The sequence below is a fragment of the Nannobrachium achirus genome (assembly GCF_963921795.1).
Source record: "Nannobrachium achirus genome assembly, chromosome: 13".
Taxonomy (NCBI): domain Eukaryota; kingdom Metazoa; phylum Chordata; class Actinopteri; order Myctophiformes; family Myctophidae; genus Nannobrachium; species Nannobrachium achirus.
Window position 1 is genome coordinate 34,281,477 of NC_137833.1, and position 24,184 is coordinate 34,305,660.

The 24,184-nt window shown below is 45.3% G+C and overlaps 1 protein-coding gene across 2 annotated transcripts in view; it reads left to right on the forward strand.

Annotated features, from left to right (window-relative positions):
- cep170aa (centrosomal protein 170Aa) overlaps positions 1 to 24,184 on the forward strand; it is a gene marked incomplete at its 5' end in the record, with an annotated part of 58,047 nt that overhangs the window by 30,121 nt on the left and 3,742 nt on the right. Inside the window, 12 exons of one of the 2 annotated variants that reach the window (XM_080741169.1) lie at positions 5,933 to 6,310; positions 7,073 to 7,377; positions 11,516 to 11,614; positions 12,545 to 12,662; positions 13,164 to 14,741; positions 16,120 to 16,170; positions 18,432 to 18,723; positions 19,990 to 20,200; positions 20,701 to 20,868; positions 22,782 to 22,870; positions 23,454 to 23,547; positions 23,812 to 23,863. In XM_080741169.1, coding sequence (XP_080597295.1) covers positions 5,933 to 6,310; positions 7,073 to 7,377; positions 11,516 to 11,614; positions 12,545 to 12,662; positions 13,164 to 14,741; positions 16,120 to 16,170; positions 18,432 to 18,723; positions 19,990 to 20,200; positions 20,701 to 20,868; positions 22,782 to 22,870; positions 23,454 to 23,547; positions 23,812 to 23,863 — 3,435 coding nt within the window. The remainder of the gene's footprint in view (positions 1 to 5,932; positions 6,311 to 7,072; positions 7,378 to 11,515; positions 11,615 to 12,544; positions 12,663 to 13,163; positions 14,742 to 16,119; positions 16,171 to 18,431; positions 18,724 to 19,989; positions 20,201 to 20,700; positions 20,869 to 22,781; positions 22,871 to 23,453; positions 23,548 to 23,811; positions 23,864 to 24,184) is intronic. The other variant, XM_080741168.1, reaches the window with a different exon arrangement.

Below are 24,184 nucleotides of genomic sequence, written 5' to 3' on the forward strand. Positions count from 1 at the left end.
GGCTCTTGTTTACACTCTCTGCGGCGCTGTTACCCTCCTGTGACTCAGTCTGTTGCTCTCTCGTGGCTCATTGGATCACAAGTAGCATCACATTGTGGTGGAAAGACACTTCATCATTGCAATATTTCAGTCCGTCCCACCCTTCCATTTCTTGTACCTGAGTAGCCGTTTCTTTGTGAGTAGCCAGTCAATTTAGCAGCATTAGCTGAGCCGGAGGATTAAGCAGTTTGCAGACGGGACCATTTAAACCCGATCCCCTCCTCTACCGCTCTGACAGCCAGTTGCGAGGCTTAGCTGAGAGCACACTTAATATTCAGGGTTCCTACAGAAAGTCATGAATTGTCTTCAGTTGTTTTCTCATTTCCATGCCTTAAAAAGACTGAAATGCAGTTAAATATACCAGGTCACGCAGACTTACTTTATATTCTCAAGTTTTAATGTTGTTTATTTTCACTGGTGAAATTGGTCCTTTCATTCGAGCTGTTATTATTTAAAATGGTCTTCTTAACCCATTAAAAGCAGGAAAGCATCTGTGTCATGTTAGATTTTTGTGTTGGCTTTAAAAGAAATTGCAGATAATATACAAGCTTGCGGCTTCCCTCACCGAACACAGGCCAATTGTGTTTACACAGACGCTCGACAAAGCCGGATTCACCACGGATTAGAACCCACCACCTCCGTAGTGGTAGGCAGGGACTTTACCACTGTGCCACCCAAGCGCTGTACATCTGCCATTTTTTATCCTTTTTAAAAAATCTTGAAAGTGTGATTACTACTGATTAAGAAGTCAATAATTGAACAAGTAAATATCAATGGCCATTTTGTGGGCATGGATGGAGACACCATGAAGTGACGGAGAGACGCAGATTTGATTGGGATAAATCAACATTGCTGTGGTTTTAGGTGCCCCTGGGGTACGGCTGGTCTCTGAAGCAAGCTGCTTTAAATACATGCATGCTTCTCTGTTCCTCATTGTTCCCTTTACTGTGTGTGCCTGGTAGAGCTGCCAAGTGCTGAGCAGGCTACTCCTGCCAGGAGCTCCTATGGGCTACAGTAGGTGCTGGGCTATAGGTGGGGAATACATGCTGCAGGTAGTATGGATGACTGAGGGAGAAAGTGGAGTGAGGTGAGGCTAGGAGGTTCATTAATGAAATAGGGGACAATTTATGATGACAGGGGCCATGAGCGCGCTTGTGTGTGTGTGTGTGTGTGTGTGTGTGTGTGTGTGTGTGTGTGTGTGTGTGTGTGTGTGTGTGTGTGTGTGTGTGTGTGTGTGTGTGTGTGTGTGTCTGTGCGTGCCTGTGTGTCCGTGTTTGTGCAGCTGCAGTTGATGAAAATGGAAATCTATGAGGTGGCAGTGAAAGGGAGGGAAGCCAATTCATTAGTTGGACTTACTGCTTCATGTGTGTCAGCTGTGTGTGACTGGCTTGCGGACCTGATGACCGGCCTAATGGATGGGAATGACTGCCTATCAAGTGTATAATGTGTGGCTGACAGATTGACTTACTGACTGACGGACAATGCAGTCTTTCCACATCTTAGGTGTGGCTCATTAGCAGTGTTGAGCTACTGTTGTAACTCTGGACACCATGAACTGGATCTCTCAGTGGCTGAAGAAGAGATGGAAACCACAGAATGGCCAGAAGGGTTGGTAATGGAACAGTAGTTTTGGCGAGGGTTCACTCTACCAAGAGCTGCACAGAGGAAGGGAGGGAGGGAGGGAAGAAAAGACAGGTGTGCACTGGGTGAGTAGGAGGAGGAAAAAGAATCGAGGAAGAGAGGGGGAGAGAGAGAGAGAGAAAGGGGCGAGGTGTATGGCTTGAGAAAGAGAGAGCTTATTCAGTGATATGCATTGTAGCTGCAGTGAGAATTGTCCTGATAAGCCAGAAAAGCACATCGGGGAGGAGAGATGGAGGGAAGCAGAGAGAGAGAGACTGGACTTTAGTGTAGTGTGGAGTGCAGGCTACAGCATTGCCCTTGCTGACAGTACAATCAGAATCAGACTTTACAGTAAGAGAAAGAGAGAAAATCAACAGGAATAAAGGCAAGAAAGGAGACTGCAGAAAGCAGAAAGGGAGGTAGGGAAGGAAGAGAGAGGAGGAGAGGTATTGGTCAGATAGTTGTTATAGTAACAAAGGCTGTCAGGAGTGAAGAGAGAGAGAGAGAGATGCAAGAGGAGGGAAATAGAGACGAGGCAAAGCGCTGGAATTGCTACACGTACAGTAGGACGGACAGTAAGTGTGTGTGTGTGTGTGTGTGTGTGTGTGTGTGTGTGTGTGTGTGTGTGTGTGTGTGTGTGTGTGTGTGTGTGTGTGCGTGCGTGTGCGTGTGCATGCGATGAGTGCGAGGAGATGAGCATGCATGTGATTCGGCAGAGTGTATGTGTGAGGCATGCGTCAGTGTATGTGTGGCGCTCTGTGTGTTTGAGATGTGCTCAGCGATGATGATTTGCGGGTGAGGAATGCAGCGTGTGTGAAAAAAGGTGTGTGAGATGCACATTGGGTGTGTCGGAGCAGTAGAGAGAGAGAGACAGAGACAGAGACAGAGAGGGAGAGAGAGAGAGAGAGAGAGAGAGAGAGAGAGAGAGAGAGAGAGAGAGAGAGAGATAGAGACAGAGGTGACCAACACTTAAATCTTAATTTTTCCGGTGAGCGAGTTCTTGTTACTGTCATTGTGTCAGGGTCTGGCTGTGTATTTATGTGTGTTCATACAAATACTAACGGTAATTGTAATTACAGCTAGTCAGTCAGTATAGATATAGTCATTTCTTGCATTCTCCCTGACAGAACGACATGGTTCTGAGAGGTGTGAGGGTGTGTTCCTAGATTGCCGTAGGATAAATTGCTGCAAGATTCTTGTCAGACAGATTGTATTGTGACCTTAATCTATTGTGCCTCGTTTAACATTCATGCATAATTTAATATTGCATATTCATTAAGGGTCAGAGAGAGAGAGGGAGAGAGAGAGAGAGAGAGAGAGAGAGGGAGAGAGGGATTGTGTGTGTGCAGCATGTGTGTGCAGGCATGTGTGCAAGCAGGTGCTTGTTGTGTCTGTAGTATGCTGATGCTTGTGTACTGGAGTGTGTGCTTTGCCACAGGACGTGCATGCATGGATACAGTATTTTCATGACTGTGTGTGTGTGTGTGTGTGTGAGTGTGTGTGTGTGTGTGTGTGTGTGTGTGTGTGTGTGTGTGTGTCCAGTGTGAGTCATGGTGGGGCTAGTGGGGCAGAGCGCTGGACATTCACAGACCCCTCTGTTCTCCTCTGACCTAACGGCCTCTTTGTCTGAAGGACACAGCATGACAGCTCTGCCTCTCTCTCTCTCTGTGTGTGTGTGTGTGTGTGTGTGTGTGTGTGTGTGTGTGTGTGTGTGTGTGTGTGTGTGTGTGTGTGTGTGTGTGTGTGTGTGTGTGTCTCTCTCTCTCTCTCTCTCTCTCTCTGTCTCTGTCTCTCTCTTTCTCTCTCTCTCCCTCTCTCTCTCTCTCTCCTTTACCTCTTAAGCCCTGAGTCTCAGCTTTAGTACAGTAGGTGCACAGTAGTGCATGACAGCAGTGGCTCGCACACAGCGTACTGTAAGTGTGGATCCTAGAAGTGCTGTATCCACTAGACCAGATGGTCAGGTTTAGGTATAAAGTTAGAAAAGGTGGTTGGTCAGGTTTAGACATTAGGTAAGAAATGGTTGTGTTAAGGGCAGGCGATAGGTTAGAGATGGTTCAGGTAAGGCAATAGGTTAGGATTCTTCCACTTGGACCAAGGGTCTTCAACAGGGGAGGGGGTCCGGAACCCCTCGGGGGTCCTCGGAGTTACTACAGGGGGTCCTGCACATCTGTGAGGGATAGAAACTTAACTTTGAAGACCCCTGACTTGGACTTCATATTATAACATCTGGATGTACATTTGAATATTCTAGCTATCACTATAAGCTAAAAGACTGCTGTGCAACATGCTGCAGGTACAGCCGTGAACTAGGACAGTGCCGGAGTGCTGCTATTTGTCTCATTCTCCAAGGATGGTATACTGTCGCCTACTATAGAAAATATCTAAATAGCACATTCTTGGCAATGGTATATATTCTTCATAAGTGTTATATATTTAATAAAAAGACAGAACGGAAGGGAATAGGCAGTTGCATCATGAATTGCAGCCTTGTAAAGGGCCAGTGTCCGCTGGCTCATCTAAAGTCACAACAGTGTAGCTATAATCTCCCCTCCTGCAGTCGGCTACCTCCGAAGCCTCTAGTGACTTACTGACCATTTGCCTTATTGACTGACTGACAGTGTGACCCTTCACTGTGAAATCCTTCAGCAGATATTTAACCCCTGAGAGTTTACAAACGGACACAAATGCTCTCACGATCTCATCTGTGTCATTTTTAGATTTTAACGTTGGCTATTCAAAAATAGCAGATCTACAAGCTCACAGTGCATCACTTCGGGCCGCGCTGCGGGCTTGTCTGATATCTGATATTTTTGAAAAATCTTGAATCATTTTGAATTACAACAAAGTTTGAGAACTAGCCTACTGATCTGGAAGGCATTTGTGGAATCGGGCCTCTGGTCTTAATAATGGGTTAATGTGACTGCCTGGCTGTCATCTCTAGCAGCGTGTGCCACATCCTGAGTACCAACCCCTCCTCCTCCACCAAGTCTCTCTCTCCTTACTTCTCCACCAACCCCCACCCTGCCATTTCCTACTCCCTCCAGCTCACACCCCACTCACCCTGTCAGCTTTACCCCATTTCTCTCTGCTTCCACCCCTCCATCCATCGCCAACCCCCCCTATTCTCCCCTGCTGCTTCCTCTCCCTCCCTCCCTCCATCCTTCTCTCTCTCTCTCTCTCTCTCCCTCTTTCTCTGTCTCTATCTGCCAGTGAAGTAGGCAGGGTTGATCACATTGTGGTGGCACGTCTGGATTAGTGTGGCACACAGTCTGCACACAGCAACGCGCCAACGCGGCACGCTAGTTGGGCTCAGAGAGAGGGGTGCGTAGGGACAGGAGAAAGCCACGGCAGGAAGGTAAGGTGGTTGGTTGCCCTATTTAGGAGCCATTTTGAAGTGGAGAATTAACCATTTAAGCTCCATGTTATACTTTGTCATGTGTGTTGTGTGGTGAAACTGCACAACAACACATTGCGAGCGTGTAGATTGGCTATTTCAGCTATTATTGTTGGTAACGTTTGAAATTCTCATCTGTAATGACATGCCCAATATTGTGATGCCATGTTGAAAGTGGTTATGATTAAGTTCTCAGTGGAGAAGTTAGAGTTAATTTCGTGTGCTATTCTTTCTTGTCTTTGCCCTCAAAGGTGGTCTTTATGGGACCATTTGTCTTTGTCAAGATTGAAGCTGAAATGTGGTGCCGCTGCTCTTTCTTCTGTTAAGGGTCTTGTCAGGATATACTAGATGTGGAAAATATCACCTGCCATAAAATTTTAGCTGGCGATGTTGTATTGTTTGTGATTGATTGTCTTGTCATCTGGGGGCAGATGCTTGCTATGTTATTGCTATTTTGTCCCTTTTGTCAAAGGGCATTTCCATAATTTAGACGTATTAGTAATTTAGTGTATATGTATATGATTTTGTTTCATTTAATTTCCTTTACACTGTTGAAAGACAGAATGAAAATAAGACATTTTGACATGATATTGATTTTTTTTATATTGCTCATTAAAATGTATGTGTGATATTCTCAAAAGTAGTTAATATAGCATCACAATGATTTGAATCACTTCATCCATTTATATGTTGGCTACTTCATTCCGCGCTGCGAGCTTCTATAACAGCTATCTTCTGTATTCTCAAAAAATGTTAACACAAATCTAAACCCTTTCAGATATCTATTTGACTTGAAAACGTTTTGAGAACCACTGCAGTCCTGTCCAGTATAGGGTGCATACTTACTGCAGTGCTTTCTCTTTGTCTGTGCCCCAACAGGCAGCAAGCATGAGGACGGCACGCAGAGCGACTCGGAGAACGGAGTGGGCCTGCGCTTTGCCGGTCGCCGCCACGCGCTGGAGGAGCGCCTGAGGGCTGCACACATCCAGGCAGCGGGTGGGGGAGGAGGAGGAGGAGGGGGAGGGGCGAACGGTACGGTAGCCGGGGCCCGGCCCACGGGAGGACCTCGCACGGCCTTCATGATCGAGTTCATCGACGAGGAGAACCCAGGACGCAAGCGCCGCTCGTACTCCTTCTGCCAGACGGCTCCCCTGCTGGGGGGAGGCCCTGGCGGGGAGGCGCTGTGCCCCCAGCCCCCCGCTCACCCCAAGGTGTTCAGCATCTCCACCTCGGCCACCATCAGCAGCGCAGAGCCAGGTAAACCACGCCCCGAATGGGAGCGTTTCTCTCTCGGCTCAATCAAAGACATGGATCTAGGTCAGGGGTTCTCAAACTTGGGGTTGGGATCCCAAGTGGGGTCCCCAAATTATTTTGTGGGGTCCCCAGATGATTAGCTTAATGTCATTTTTTTCTCACTCAATGGTAAACAAACCAACACACAGTATAAGTGTATACATGGTATCTGCACATTTATAAAGTGATAATTTAAGGACTTTCAATACTAAACTGGCCAAACTGTCAAATATTAAGTAAGCAAGACGCGAACATTGAGAAAATAGCAGATCTACATGCTCACAACGCCTCGCAAATGCGAGGCGTTTTTTGGGGCATGTCATAAAACATTCAGTGAAAATAGATCTACAGTATGCTGTTTTTGGCAAAGAGATTTGGTGTAGGTGGGAAAAGGAGGGGGCCATGGACAGAGCCCTGGGGGACAATAAGGTGTAAAGTGGTGAAATTAATGCTCCTATTTTATTCTCTTCTGTTCTGTATTAAGTACAGTACAGCTGTTTGTGATTGGCAAAAGTGTAGACTCAGCAGAATTGGACAAAAGCTGCATACATTTTTTGTATTCAAACACGAGCACTGTCTGCTTTTTTGAGTCAGGTGCAGTTCAAGTATTTCTTCCCTATAGACTTAGAACACTATTTTAAGTAATTTAAGAAAAAGGGATTACATAGATAGCAGCTGCCTTTCCTTTCTTTCTTCTGACTTGTATCTTGCCTGGGTTCTTTGTAGGTAAGGGTCCGGTGCCAATATCAGCGTGCGTGGCTGCAGGCGCTCCCAACGCCGCCCGCGTGCTCCTCAAGCAGAGATCCGAAGACCAGAGCATCGGCCAGAGTTCGGCCAGCACGGGGTTCCAGACAGGCAGCCCTACCAGCCAGTCACTTGCCAGTCCCATCGACGAGGCCTCGGTCGAGGGGAACGGAGCAGCGACAACCAGGGGAGAGGCGGAGGATGACCGAAGCGACAAGGGGACTTACACCATCGAACTGGAGAACAGAAACCCAGAGGAGGAGGAGGCCAGGCGTATGATAGACAAGGTGGGAGACATTTTTATAGGCTACAGCAGGGACAAGAGTCTGATAGAAGTGTACCACTGCATGGTAGAAATGATATTAACTCATCTTCTGCCCCCCCAAAAAAACCTTTTTAGGGCTTCTCCGTCAGGCCCGAGGAACCCGAAGATTTAATAAGCTTTAATTAAAAAATATATATTTTATCGCAGCTAAACTAAAATAGGCCAGAACTAATCCTCCGCGATCGGTTTCAACACGGACCCATTATGGTTTCAGTGGTTAATAGAATATAAACGGTGTGTGGCTTATGTGTACTGTAGACTAATATATAATGAGAAAGCTGTGCAGCTTTCTCATTATACCTCTCCCTTCACATACACCGTACCACTACACTGGTAGAATTATTTATGTTTTAGCTGCATATCAGTGCTGCTGTCAATGGAACATACCGTATGCAACTAATTCAACCTCAATCAACATGCATCAAATCGCATTTGAAGATCTTTCTCTGCCAGGGTTTTCTTGTGTAAATAATAGATAGAACTTTGAGTGAGGAGTAATTCAAACCATTTGAATCTTGAGCGTTCGATCATTATTCTGTTATACTCATGGAATAGCATGTGGAAATGCACAAAGAATGATGACTTTAACTCCCCATCTCTGATGAAAAGCAATTTGGTTTCAACTCTGCTTTGCCTCACAACCAGTCACGTCCAATTCCTTTTGACACTCCTGCCCTGAGAATCACTGCGGAAGCCTATCATCCTGATCTGAACCCACATTGGAGTGCACACCTTACATTGTAGCTATTATGTATTTGGTAAATGACCAAGAAAGTTATTTGGTTAGTTGTTTGTTTATGAAGACAGTAGAAAAGCTGATGAGAGTGACAGCATAGGCTGCAGGATAGAAGGCTTTGGTGGGATTTGATCCAAGTTCAGCAAGGCTATGGAGAATTTGTTCATCGCTTTCTTCATAAAAGGTGAACTGTATTCACCTTTTATAGGCAATACATGTGTAATACATTTTTATTGATTTGAAGTGAATTCTTGGTACAGTATGTCTGCAACAGTACCTCATACACTTAAATCAGGTGTTAATGTATCCATTTGTAACTCTGAGATTGTGTAAATGTAACGTAATTTGGTTACATTTGTAACACATTAAGCTGACCTAGTGTGTGGGAGCGTTACACTAAGCAGAAAAGCTAGCTCCAATACTCCCCCTATATTACCTGCTACGTTGGCACTTTCAGAACTAGCAAGTCCCTGGGGAGCCCATTGTTTTAGCCACTAAACCAAGCTATCCGGCCCGGGGTTGGATTCCTTGACCACCACCACCACCACCACCACCACCACTCCATCCTCTGAGTCTCTGACAAAGCCCACCAGCAGATCTAATGCTTCTCTAATAGCCCTGGGAGAGAGTCGGTCCATCGAACACTGCCCTCTTTTATTAAACAACACTCCAGGGAGCCTGAAAAAGCCACCAACCCATTCCGCGCCCACAGCCAGTCAAACATGTCTATGGAAGGGCAGGGCAATGAGATGAGTGAGAAGCCGCTTTGACTATTTGCCGTTTAATGACTTTCAGCCTAATTATCCATGTCAAAAGTGCCTTGCAGTAAGTGAAGATTACTGATTTAACAGAAGAAAATGTAGTGTAGCCATAAAGAAATGCACTAAAAGCCGTTTTGTTATTATTAGGCTGATTATTAACTAATCAGAGACATGTTATGCTTAATGTATGCTTAGTTGTGCACTTGTGTTGCAAAAATATCACACCTGTGTGAACTGAGCGGTGGAGGCTGTGTGTGTGTGTGTGTGTGTGTGTGTGTGTGTGTGTGTGTGTGTGTGTGTGTGTGTGTGTGCATGTGTGTGTGTGTGTGTGAGTGTGAGTGTAAGTGTGCCTGGCCTGCTCAACAGCGCCCCTCCCTTAACGTGTGTGTGTGGTCAGCAGAGGTATTGCCATGATACGGACATAGCCAGCCAGCCACATAGCCAGCTACATACGGACATACCTAGTCGAAGGAGCGGCTCCACCGCTAAAAAATAGCAGATCTACAAGCTCACAATGTATTGCATAGCAATGTGTTGTTGTGAGCTTGTAGATATTGTAGCTATTTTTGGCCCACGACACCTGCACACAATGAAGTATAAATGTTGGTACATTTAACACATTCAGGCCGGGAACACATTTTAGTGTAGTGTAGTACATGTACAGTATGTAGCAACATATTTGTTTTTGTAATTTTTGAATAATATTTGACTTTTTTTCAGAAAAGGTCAGGCCTAAATATTTGCAGCCAATGAAGATGGTTGGGCAGATATAAGACTCACTTAACCCTTTCAGTGCCCAGAATCACCACTAGAGGGCGCCCAATGGCCATAGAATCCACCATAGACATATGCTGTATATGCACAAGCCATGATGCGCCTGAACACTTTCCTTTGTGCATGAACAGGAACAGAATGAAGTTAGCTTGAAGTTAGCTATTGGCTACCAAGCATTTTAGAAGCCCCATTTTCGGCGATTTAGCCGTGATTAAACCTTGCACACCTCATGGATATGCATGGAACAGAGAAAATGAGCTCTAAAGATCCTGGATTGCATTGGAGTGGATGGCAAATATCGGTGGCGCGACGCTCTCGCGGGCCGTGTAAACAGATGACGGCCGGCGGCCCGGCTCGAAAATGTATTTATTATTATTTATTTTTTTATATAAAAAATAAAAAAATAAAAAATCCCGAACTAGTTCGGGATTGGCACCCTGGACGTTAATACGGTCCAAACTATCCCGAACTAGTTCTCTCAAACTGTGTCTTTAACACATCGGATGCCCACGTGGTGTCTACAAGTCAATTTCTTTGATGTCGCTGGAGGCCCACAACGCGTTTGACGCGTTGTACAGTAAACTATACTGTACTGTAGCTACTGCACTTGGCTACCGCGGTGATGAAACAAACTCCATTTCCCAACATGCAGCGCGCAATTACGTCACCCGGACGTGCTGTGTGTCTTGTTGACTTCCTGTTTAGCGGCTGCACAAAAATGCTGTTTTCTCCGGATTCTCTTCCTTTTTTCATTTTTTTCTCAAAACGGCAGCCTCTTCTACATGCCGTAACACAAACACTGTGGCTTAGAAATGATAAAAAACGGTCCTGACTGAAAGAAAAGATTTTCGCGAAATAAACAGGACATACTCGGATTACATTTACTCGGATTACTTTTCTCGCCAGTACTCTCGCCGGTAGGTAAAATGACGCGTTGCCATGGGCACCAGCAAATTAAGACGTCAAAACCACGTGGGCGTCCGATGTGTTAAGAGGTACACATCCCTTGTGTTACTAACACATAGAAGGTCCAGTAACCAGCAGGTTGTACTTGAGTCAGTTTTACTGCATTCTAAACTGCATATGTTGTTATGCTAATAGCTGTAATTAGCTGACACTCTAATTGGCACTCGGATCGCAGTCTGGCTCTCGCTTCCTTCCGCACTCTCCATTTTGTTCTTTTAAATGAGCATTGTGTCATTTGTGTGTGTGTGTGCGCGGGTGCACACATGCATGCGTGCGTGTGTGGTGTGTGTGTGGTCTTTTTTATGTGCACATTATTGTGCTTTCAGGGACACACAGAGAGAGAGAGAGAGAGAGAGAGAGAGAGAGAGAGAGAGAGGTAGAGAGAGGTAGAGAGAGAGAGAGAGAGCTTGCTTTTGAGGAATGACTCTATGATTACATGGGTTTATGTGATGAGTGCATCAAGCCATTTAATCAGACAGCTTTTCATTACAAAAGGACTGTCAGTGTTGTGCTGCAGTACTTGAAGCACTGCAACACATACTAATGTAATGGTTCTCTGTACAACGAATAGCACAATAGCTCATTTGTAGATCTGTTATTTTTGTAGGTGGGGGGGCACACACACACGCGCAGACGCACACACACACACACACGCACATGCACGCGTGTCACACACGCACACACAATGAATGTTGAACTGCCAGCCCAGACACTTCAGAACCACTGGTTGAGATATACTGCCCACTGCAAAACCCTGAGAGGGTGATGAAATACAGCACAATAAGGGTCCTTTTATAGAGTATGATTTCCAGATAAGCTGGCAGGCTTACAGTGTCACTCTGTCCTGTTGAAATGTCCCACAGGTGTTTGGAGTGGACCAGAACCAGAATCCAGACTCCTCTATACCATCTGACCTAAAGGGAGGGAGAGAAGTCAAGGAGACTGGAGACAAAACAAAGGAGGTACAGTATGGTGTCAGAACTAAAATAATCTCTCTACGATTCCAACCATTTCATTGATGCTGTTCTAGACCAGTGGTCTTCAACGTTTTCAGGCCAAGGACCCCTTAGTTGAGAGAGAGATGAAGCAGGGACCCCCACAACATGTTCATAGATTCCATGTACTGTAGTTTCATAGTTTGACAGAACAATCATTTTGGATTCATGTCAATTTGTGTTTTCAGATATTTAACCACTTGAACCGTCAATACTTAATAAACTTTACCTTTCAATCTATGCTTAGTCTGCTCTTTTTTCCCCTCTACACCAAAGCTCTTTGCAAAAAATTACCGATCTACAAGCTCACAACGCCTCGCAGCGCGAGGCGTTGTGAGCTTGTAGATGTGCTATTTTTGGTTAAAGTTAGGATTTAGAAGACATTTTTAGAATCGGCCTCAGATCTTAATGCCCAAGCTGGCTATTGGAACCCAGACAGTCACTCCTGCAGCTTGAACACACCACTGCCTTGCTTTCTGAGGCGGGGAGACCAATGGACTGACCTAGATCAGCATGAGATGAGGACAGACACGCTCTGCCCTCCAGGCAATGTCTTTTAACGCGTCACACGATGCGCTACGACAGGCTTTTACTGCATGGAGCTACAATGTTAGCAAAGAAAGGCATCTTCAAGGTTAAATGTTCTTAATCTTTGGTCAAATGGTATATACTGTAATGGTGAGGAGACGAAGGCAAGGAGCCACAGCTGACCAAATAAGATGTATGAATTAATTGCCATGTTTTATGATTACATAAGTGTGAAACATACAAATAAAATCTCTCCCTAAGTTAGAGTCCGTACACTGTTCTATGCTGGGTCAACTTGTCTTCCTGCTCGTATTTTACTGGTCTCACCCCACGTCCTCCCTCTCTTTCTCCCATCTCATCCCACCCCAGGCTCATGCTGGTGAGACTGGCTGGGTGTCTCAGTGGGCCAGTCTAACCGCCAGTCACACCAGGACAGACCCCGAGGGCTCGGGAGCAGAAACACCCGCCTTCCTGCACAAGGAGAGAGGTACGCAGTCAGGGAAACTTGACACTGTAGAGCATGAATAGATACAAAACAGCAGAGAAAACCTAGCTTTAGGCCTGTCACAATTATTACATAATTGTCTAATCGCAATTAATTGATATAATCACAATTATTTTGTCTTAATCGTCATAATCGTTTCCATCTTCAAAAATACTGGAAATAGTAGATCTACAAGCTCACAACGCGTCGCATCAATGTTCTATTTCAAGTATAAAATCAAATATGTCAGTCATTTCTTTGTATGTTTTGGTTATGCGTCATCTGCCATGTGCAAATTCAAAGCCTACAAGCCAAACAGAAATGTAATTGTCAACGACAAAAACAATTAATTTGTTAATCGCAATTATTTGAGTGACAATCATCATGTAAAATGTCATAATCGTGACAGCCCTACCTAGCTTTGTTATGTGAAGGCAGGTTGTCGATAACGGTACTTTTCGGTTCATTTTGTTTGACGTTTATTTGTCATCTTGATGTCTTCAGAAACTGATGCATTCGAGTCGTCCGTCCCCAGTCTGAGTGACCGCAAACGCAGGACCCTCCCCCAGCTCCCGGTTGATGACCCCAGGGTCAAACCCGGGGCCAAAGCTTCGAGCCTGAGGTCCGAGATCGGGGAGAAGCAGGACACTGAGCCTCAGGAAAAGGAGAGCCTGGAGCACAAGGGTGACGGAGAGTCCCTCACACCCCTGGAGGAAGGCCAGATGATGGGCAAACGGAAGCCAAGCTCCACCCCTCAGTCCTCCCCATCCAGACCACCTGTTCGCACCTCCGCCAGTGCCGAGCGAAAGAAGAGGTCGGAGGAGAGAAAGGCAGGAGGAGGTGGGGAGACGGGGGACGGGAAGTCAGGGAAGCCTCTGGTACGCCAGGGCAGCTTCACCATCGACAAGCCCAGCACCAACGTCCCCTCAGAGCTCATCCCCCGCATCAACAGGGGCGGACGCGAGCGCAGTGACTCTGTGGGCAGCATGGACACAGCCACCCTGCTCAAGGACACAGAGGCCGTTATGGCCTTCCTTGAGGCCAAGCTCAGAGATGAGAACAAACTGGACCAGAGGAGTGGCAAAACCAACGGTCAGGGTTCGGGTCCGGGCTCCGCCTACCCCCGCACTGGTTCTATTTCCCCTGAGTCGGACGTGGACACGGCCAGCACTGCCAGCCAGGTGGCCGGGGAGGCAGAGAGGAAAGCCGCCAGCGTGCAGAAGAGGCGCTCCCTAAGCAGCCTGCACCGGGAGAAGAGCAATGTGAGCACTGCGTCCAAGAGCAGTGTTGTCAACTCTAGTGCCCGCGAACGCCTGGAGAGGAAGACTAAAAGCCGAACCACAGCGGAGGCTACGGGCCGGACCGACGCACGGCGAACCGCCCAGCCATCAGCGTCCGCCTCTTCCAGAACTCGCCAAGCCTCTCTGGACCTCACCGACGACGACCTGACCTCGTCTTTCCCCATCTCCGACATCCTCTCCTCTGACCAGGAGACGTACTCCGGCCCCGGCCCCGGATACGGTCTACGCGGCTCCCACACAACCACGGATGACCTCCTCCAATCCAAGCTGGACAGCAGGTCCGTCAAGACCTCCACGGGCAGCTCCTCCAAGACCAGCCGCACCCTCCAGGCAGCCACCACCTCCTCCCTGGGGAAGCAGGCCTCCCTTCCTCAGCCGCGGCCCACCAGGGCCTCCCTCCTCCGCCGTGCCCGGCTGGGGGACACTTCGGACAACGACCTGGCCGACGCAGACAGGATGTCGGTGGCCTCAGAGGTGTCCACCACCAGCTCCACCTCCAAGCCCCCGTCCGGCCGGAAGGGCCCGTCGCGCCTGGACATGCTGGCCCAGCCCCGGAGGAACCGCGTGGGCTCCATCTCAGCCCGCAGCGACTCGGAGTGCATGGTGATGCGGAGCTCCACCTCCTCGCCTCGCCTGTCCACTGAGACGGCGCTACGCCTGGGCCTGCGCTCCTCCACGCCCACAGAGAGCAGGCTGACGTCCAGGATGAGAGCCAACAGCGTGTCCAAGCTGACCGAGGCCAAGAGCAAAACCACCACGTCTGGATACTGCTCTCCCACAGGTGAGCAAATGATGACTGTTGTCCTGGAAGTGAGTTCCCAATGGTTCCCACGTCCAGATTTCCAATGCTTTTGCCATAGGGTTTTATGGCCTGTGTTTAACTAATCCTAAGAGACTTTTGTTCTACCGTCAAACTGACGAGGAGGGAGACCATTGTATAATGTAACTAAATGTGTTTTAATGCCTTCAAATGTGTACTATACCGTTACCTATACACATGAAAGAAAAATGCTTAAAAACACACGACTACTTGGCAACATATTTAGAGTAACAACTCTTACTCTACAACATTACGGACATTAACATTGCAATCGTGAATGTACTTCTTTTAAACTGCGGTTTAAAAAAATCGATTTGTGGAGAGTACCTTGTTGAACGAAACATGTTCATAATCATCAATATCATACCTAACCAATTCAGTCCTCATTCCAAACCAGTTTGTCCTTTTTCCTTGCCACCATTTCATATGAAGCAACAATGCATGATTCTCTGGTAAGAATAGGGAGTTAATTAAGCCCAAAGCTTACTTAAGCCTTATATTTTGTCATATGACAATGTTGTGCAGGGAAAAAAAAGCTCATCTACAAGCTCACAACGTGTTGACATGTTGTGAGCTTGTAGATCGGTTATTCCGTAGGAATCTCAAAACTTTTGTAAACCATTGGACAAAATGTATCCGATAATGACTTGCTAAATCATAATCATCTTATTAAGCCTTTGACATATTATTAATACGTACTGTATATATTGTGGCGTTGTATTTTCAAAGCCTTGTGGAGTATAGGTACCCTTCATTACATGGCACAGTATTTGTGTACATCAAGGGTCTTCAACAGGGGGTCCGGAACCCCTAGGGGGTGCTCAGAGTTACTGCAGGAGGGCCTTCAAATCTTTGTGTGATAGAAACTTGTTTTCTCCTTTTTTATATTAACCACTTGAACCCTAGTGTCCATATTCTGATCACTTTAGCCAAAAATAGCACATCTACAAGCTCACAGCGCCTCGTGCTGCGAGGCGTTGTGAGCTTGTAGATCGGCTATTTTCGGCAAAGAGCTTTGGTGTAGAGGGTAAAAAGAGCAGACTAAGTATAGAGTAAAAGGTCAAGTTTATTAAGTATTGAAAGACGACAGTTCAAGTGGTTAAATATCTGAAAACAAATTGACATGAATCCAAAATACACTGATGATTGTGCTCTCAAACAATGAAACTATATAGAATCTATGATAAGGTTGTGGAGGTCCCTGCTTCATCTCTCTCTCTCAACTAAGGGGTCCTTGGCCTGAAAACGTTGAAGACCCCTGGTGTACGTCATGTGTCAGTGTGTACATGTAGTGTTTCCATTGTGATGTGACAAACGTGTCTTGGTTTTCACCGTCCAGAGAGCCCTCAGCCTGAGCATGAGGGCGACGCTACAGAGGAGGAGCTGATGGGTACTGTACCGCTACTCTAGTGCCTTAAAGAGGGCTGTGTGTGTGTGTGTGTGTGTGTGTGTGCGCGCGTGTGTGTGTGTGCGTGTGTGTGTGTGTGTGTGTGTGTGTGTGTGCGTGCGTGCGCGTGTGTGTGCGTGTGTGCGTGGTTGTGTGTGTTCATGTCAGACCTGAGTTACAATAACCTTGCCTGGTGCAACTGAAACTACTTTGTTTTATTACCATATTTATGATAAAAGACTAAATACAATTAATTGAATTGTCAATTTGGAAAAGGGTTGTATAATTACATAAGAATAAAGCTTGATTTTTACTTTGTTGTGAGTAAAATAGCTGATCTACATCTACTCTGAACCAAGTATAAATGAAGCATAACAGTAGCACCAATAGAGCTAGTATCCCAGGTCTGGCACGTGTGTTTACAGTATTATTAACTGTGTGATCCCACCCGTCCATTCAGCCATATAATACAGTGATGAAGATGACTCTAATGCTCTTTTCCAACCTATTAATTTCAGACATTTTACTTCAATTACACACATCAGTGTATATGGAGCAAATCACGTCCAGAACAATGCTCCCCCTTGTGGAGACATCTATTAGTGCCACAGAGTGTACATTTTAAATCCCGTTTCCCTTCTGAAATATAAGTGGAGAGTGAGAGAGCATGACGTTGTCTCATCACGGTGTCTGGGCTACGGTAACGCAATCCCTGTGACCATTGTGGAACCCTGTAGATTAACATGTCCTGGCTCCATTCAAGGCTTTCCTCATCCTTGTGGGACGCTTCTGTGGGCTGCCCTGGGTTGGGGTGCTTTCAGGTGGTGGGATTATTAACCAGCAAGGTTTTATGTTGCCATTTCTTTTCTGTTTTCACTAAATATTCTTGCAGCTGTGCATGAAGAAAAATAAAACGTAACAAGCTGTAAAGTTTTTGAATAGTTTTTCCATCACCAGCCTTGCCCACTGATGACCATAATGCGAATGGGAAACCTCACCCTGATAGGGTGGGGTTTCCCAGCCCTGAGTATGAAGTAAGACGTAGAACTTCATATTGTAGAATGACAAAATGCCTATCATGTGAATATGGTCCATTCAGAGCCCCAACATTCCTCCCTCCAGGAATAGTAAGCATGACAGAAAGAATATTTCAATATTTGCTTTCACAAATCATTCTGTTGTATAATACAATATCTGTGACTTTGCCTTTAACAGGCCTGTCTTGCTCAGTTTACAATGAACAATTCAATAACATGAAATCACAAAAACAGAAGTTAATAACTCTCCAGTCTGTTGCCTCATACAGCAGCTGTAAAATGTAATCCTGAAAAGAAAAATGGAAGTCTGCATCAGTCACCGCAATGAAGCTCCCAGGTTGCAATTATAGTAACATCAGGTCAGACCAGGTTGAAACCTTGTCCTCATTAAAGTTACAGAGTATAATCCTGGGGGGCTTCACTGCAGTGTGTGGACTTCCCTTCGTTTCATTTTTAGTCCTGTTGTCCAGCACGTGGTGTGCTTCGCCTTGGACTCCATTTCTAAATGTGAATCCTTTCAGACACATCAGACCAGGGACAGTTCTCAGGACAGTAACAAGAGCCTCTGTTATAAATGCATAGAGATGGGATTTAAGGCTCTTTGAAGTGAGCTGGATCTCTGGGATCCGTTCCTTTCAAAGAGCCGTTCAGAAGACTCATTTTAGTTACTCGTCACATTGTAGATTTTGATTATGATTACAAATCATTTTGGCCATATATACATTTCGGCCATTTGAAAATAGCCGATCTACAAGCTCACAATGTGTTGCGACGCATTGTGAGCTTGTAGATCTGCTATTTTCAAATTGTATTCATTGGAAAACTTGTGAAATGCGGCATTCTGCATAATGAGTACTTTCTACTATTGGTACTTTAAGTGCATTTTGATACCAATACTTTTCTATTTTTTCAAGTACATTTTAATTCCAAACTTCTACTTGTGGCCGAGTATTTCTACATTGCAGTATTGATACTTTTAAATACGTAAAGAATGTTGTACTGTTTAGAAAGGAACGGCTCCCTACTGCGAACCGGATCCCATCGTTCATTTCAAAGAGCCGCTCAAAAGACTCGATCCATTTCGCGAACGTCCCATTTCTAATAAACGCATAAACACATTGACTGGAATAAAGCAACCAGACATGGACCAAACAATAAACACGTTCACTGGAATAAAGCAAGCAGACATGGACCAAACAATAAACACAGTCTTCCTTCCTCCCTCAGTGTCCAGCAGCAGTAGGTGGAGACGGCTGCCTCCAGAGTACGGCTCCACCTCAGAGGAGGAATTCGGCTCCAACCGCAACGCCCCGAAACACGGAGGGCAACGCCCCCACCTGCGCCCCCATCACCCGGTCCTGCACCGCGGCGGTTCGAGGACGGGCAGCAGCAGCGGAGGCCCGGGCGCGGCCCCCGGCACGGCGACGACGGGCCCAGGAGGAGTGGTGATGAAATACCGCATGAGGGAGCAGGACGAGTACATGAGAGACTGGACAGCACACAGCGAGGAGATCGCCAGGTATTCATTTACACCGAGTCCATGCTCCGTCCATCATCGGTGCCTCCAGGATTCCCCGCAACAATTCTTAAGTTGTTAGTTTGCAAATTTGGGCCCGAGCCACACAATATTTCAGTTGGAGTGGTCAAAAGTGCTGCAACATTTGCCATTTTGGGCCCTAATAATCACAAACAAATCACTGCAAAATCCTGGGGGGACTGATTGATCTGTTCATGTTGTTATTTTAATTTAAAAATTGCAGATCTACAAGCTCATGCATCACGTGAGCTTGTATTTCGCTATTGTAGAAAAAGATTAAAAGTATAAAATGGGGCTTAAGTGGATAACAAAAGATAATTATTGCAACCAAAGGTTTGTCATGCCTGTATTAGTGACTGGAGCACCCAGCCTGTGCTAATGTACTCGTGTTACCTTGCCATGCAACATACAGTGCTGTAAATCCATGACCATACATTTTTGTGTGTGTAAGAATTATGTCCGAAACAGCTTTAATTTGGAAGTCAGTGCTGGAAACTGCTTGAATGTACTCACTGTGACATGCATTAAACAAAACAGCTATGGCTAAAACAATACCTTCCTGTCTGTAACGTAATGTGAACTTGAGTGACCAGTCACTGAGTGATAGTCATACGGTATACTTCTTTGGCTACTAGATTACTGGTTTTGTTTACCACACATCAGATTTTTGTAAGATTAATTAGTTTGAAAGACAGTGTGTTGTCTGCATGTAAACCATACAGTCAATAGTCTCTATACAGCAGTGGTTCTCAACCTTTTCAGGCCGCAACCACCAAAATAATCGTATTTTAACTGGGGACCCCCCACCCTGACGAGCACTAAGAGTTGAGGCATTACATTTTGTACAACACGGTTCTATTGTGAAAACAACGCCTCACAACACAAGGCGTTGTGAGCATGTAGATCGTCTGTTTTCACAATTTCTGCCTCTGATATTTGACAATTTGGACAATGTTTAATTTGTCATTTTAGAGGTATTAAAAAGTCCTTAAATTGTCACTTTAGAAATGTGCAGATACTCTCTATACACTTAAACTTTATGTTGGTGTGTTTACTGCTGAGTGAGAAAACAATGTCGCACATTAAGTTAATCATCTGGGGACCCCCCAAAAATAATTTGGGGACCCCCCGGGGGGTCCCGACCCTCAGGTTGAGAACCACTGCTCTATACAGAATGTACATGCACTTTTGCCTTGAGTCCTAAAGGACCCGTCTGATGGTTAACAGGTTATTCCCCTGTGTGCGCAGGATCAGCCAGGATCTGGCAAAGGACCTGGCCATCCTGGCGCGGGAGATCCACGACGTGGCGGGGGAGATCGACTCGGTGAGCTCGTCCGGCACGGCGCCCAGCACCACGGCCAGCACCGCCGCCACCACGCCCGGATCGGCCATCGACACCCGAGAAGAGGTAGGCCCCGCACGCCCTGCGCAGCCGGACATACAGGAAGGCATGAGAAAGGTGCCTCTTCTTCTTCTCCTTCTTCTCTCCATATTGGCATTCCTCCACGCATGTGCACATCGCTCCTCTTGACCGGCACCCTGCTTCTGTCGCGCTCAATTAAAGATGGCTAACTCTGACTCCTTTTGGTGGCTAACACTGCTGCTTTGGGATTTCTCCTCTCCGTTGTGGGAGGTATTCATTCCTTGCTCTTTCTTTCTTTCTTTGCCATGAGAGGAAGAGGAGCATCAATGCTTTTGTAATGATTAAAACAATGGGAGAAGTATTGACTGGCAACCCTCATGAAGCTTTATAACTGCTTAGCTTACCCATAGAGCTTTTAATCTTCTCATTTTATCTCACATCTTCATCGAATAAGTAAAGTTTTGTTTGCTAACCTCCTCTCCTCGACCCTCTTGTCCTGCTCTCTTCTCCCCCCACTTCCCATCACGTTCTCTCTGTGTGTCTTGTATTCTCTCTGCCTCTTTCTCTGTCCGTCCATTTTTCTCTCTCTCTCCCAGCTCGTGGATCGAGTGTTTGACGAGAGCCTGAACTTCAGGAAGATCCCGCCCGTGATCTCAACCAATAAGGCACCTGAGATCAACGGGCGTCCGGTGGAGCTCCGCCCCCGTGCTCCTGACACCCTGGAGCCCCGGGCTCTGAGGAGACGCACCTGGAACCGAGAGGAGGTGAGAGGAGAGGAGGAGGTGAAGAGAGAGCAGAAAAATAAGACAGGAGAGAAAGACATGATGAGGAGGATTAAACTGGTGACATACAGTACAGTACCAGAGGAATAATAAGAAAGTGTAGCCCTGCCATCAATGGGTTTGGTTCTCTAAATCAGTGTTTTTTTTCGAATCCAAGTACTGCCATTACCTGACTAACATTTTGCGTACAACATTGCAAGAGAAAACCATAGCTAGCATATGATGCTGTGAATGAATGATAACAGCCTTTTGAAGGATATAGCATTACAAACAGTGTTGGGAAAGTTCACTTTCAAAACAAACTAGTTCAAGTTCAAGTTCAAAACCTCTAAAACTAGTTCATAATTCTACATTTTGAACTAAAGTTCATGGTTCCTCAAAACGAACTAACTTAGTTCTTTTTCGTTCTTTTTTTAACCATAATATTTTTATACTTTTGGCTATTCAAAAGTTTTTTTTTTTACACAGCCCGCCCTATATAGAACCACACACAGCAATTATTTCATCCAACTTAACATTGAGGTGCCCACAATATTTAGGTGCCCAGTGCCCAGTTTTCCTCACCCTTATTGTGAAGGCAGATGTTTCTAACCGTCCGCGTTGGTTAAAATAGCTGATCTACAAGCTCACGTTGTCTCGTGGATGCGATGCGTTGTGAGCTTGCAGATCGGCTATTTTGGCATGCAACACACGTCACACGACGAAGTGTAGTGACGCTTTACTTGGGTGGGAGACAACGTAACGAGGAGGAGACTCCGCTTCATGTAGAGAAGCACACAGCTGCAGACAGCACCGCTCAGGCATGCGCTCACATATCAACGTCCCGTCCGCGAGGTCTGCGAGCCTGCAGCTGGGTGCTATTGGAGCATGTGAATGCAAAGAAAGACGAGAGGACAGGCGACCGCGGACCGCTGCACGAACGGGCTGAACGGGCCGACGACCGCCGTTCACGGACGTCAGAATGAACGCGTTCGACAATAACGTTCATCAATCGGAAACAAAGTGCGTTCAGTTCACGTTCGCCCAAAATATGAACGTGTTCACGAACGATCGTTCATTGAACGCGCTCGGGTACAACACTGATTACAAATATGAAATAAGTACTGCTTTCTATAAAGGGTATGTGGCTATGAGCGTGACATCATCGTACCCAGAAGTTATGTGAGAACGCCTACTGAGAGGCAGAAAACAGAGTCAGTAGGAGTCATGAGGAGTCAGGAGTTTCCCAACAAGCGCTTCCACACTCCAATGATTCATGCTGCTTTATGTTTAGCCACTCTAGATGTCTAGATGAGTGGCATATGATGCATACCCTCTATTCAATAACAGTTGTGCTTGTCAAGTTTTTTTTCTTTTTTTTTGGTTTAACACTTTACAGATCAGTAGGTTCACACAACTTTGTAATTTTATCATTAGAAAATAACAATAAAATAACATCTTACATTTGCCACTTTTCCTCACATGCCCCTTGTAGTACCTCTGCATACCCCTCAGGGTACACGTACCCCATTTGGGAAACACTATATACATTGAGCACACAATGTATTTTAAGTATATTATTCTTCAAGACTTAAGGGAAAGTCAGCACAAAAGTATAGGTCCAACAAGGTGTTTGTGTCTGTTTCAAGGTGTTGATTAAACAGATTAATTTGATGTGATGACAAGGATCAATAGGTCATGTACAGTGTTTAAACTGATAGTGAGATGTCATGCAAGGCAAGGTAGTCTTCCTGATTCAACTTAAGCGAAGCTCAATTAAATAATATTTTGAGTTGCTCTTGAGCCAGGAACTGTATGCATTTTGTTTTTCAAATGATGTATATCTGATTGAGGAAATTCAGTTTTCCTTTCACTGTTTGATTGTAGTTGTGTTGTCCTCTGCTCTGTCCATTCAGGCGGTGTTGGACAGTCTCCTGCTTACCTCAGTGTCTCAGCTGTCCTCCAAGATCAGACAGAATGTTGACAAGACAGCAGGGAAAATCAGGTAAATGTACATCTAAAGTTTTAAAGGTCCACCCCCAGTCGTTCAGTATAATCTCCTGGCTCCTGACACATTGACACAATGAGGCAGGAGCTACTTTTCTTCTATCATGACGTGCTTTATTGGACTTTTAACTTTTACGGTGGTTGTGGTGATCCATGGTTCCCCCTCAAACAAGTCTACAATTTGCTAGCTACTTTGACGATTTTTTAGGCATATAATAGTATCATTTTTGTTTTGAAATATGTTTATTATAATTGCATATAATAAAACATAACATTATAATAACTATATAATAGATAACACATTAGCTCTAGCATTTGCTAAACAGTGACTGAGTCGACATTTAAGATAAGATAAGCTTTGATAAAAGTTTAGTTTGGGTCATTTCAGTAACCAATATGTAGCCTAGCTACAGCCAAAGATAGACAGCTAATACAAAAACATGGCATTCTAATGTAATAGAACAGCATTAGAATTGAATAACATTCCAACGGGCATTTAGCACAGTGCCTGTAAGATACCTGCAGTATGACATTGTGTGTTTGTGTAACCAAAGTCATTTTTATCTGTCATTTTGCTCCAGGATATTGTTCAAAGACAAGGACAGGAACTGGGACGAGATTGAGAACAAACTGAGATCTGAGAGTGACATACCGCTCCTCAAAACCACCAACAAGGTAGGGCAACCCCTTGTATGGGTATTTGAACAATACAGTAGAAGTACTCAGATCTTTTTCTTCAGTAAATGTACTTGCGTAGTGGAGTAAAAAGTACACATACTCAAGTGAATTAAAAGAACCTCATAATTTTACTTAAGTACTAATACAGTGTAAATTTACTTTACACACTGGAACAGAGCACAGAAAGGATCGTAGTGATATGGAGAGATGGCGGTTTTGGGAGTTGATGGCATTGTTGCTTTCCTTTTCTTCTTTCTGCAGGAGATCTCCTCTATTCTGCTGGAGTTAAAGAGAGTTGAAAAACAGCTACAAGGTACTGTAAAAGAGGCACGGATACATGACGTGCACGTATACACGCACGTGCACATACATAGGAGCATTAAACATGATACACCTGCAGACAACATTCTCTCAATCAAATGCACACAAACATACAGACCAACATACAGCTCAACAAACCCATACAAACAAAACTACTTGTGTCCAAGCCATATCAACAGGCAATTCAAGAGTTGTACAGTAGATTGGCTATTTTTGTCAATTTCAAATATTTTTTTTAATTTTAGTACTTTAACAACTGACAATAATTAAATTTCAATATCAGTTTACTTGCATCCGTTGCTTTTTGTGGGGA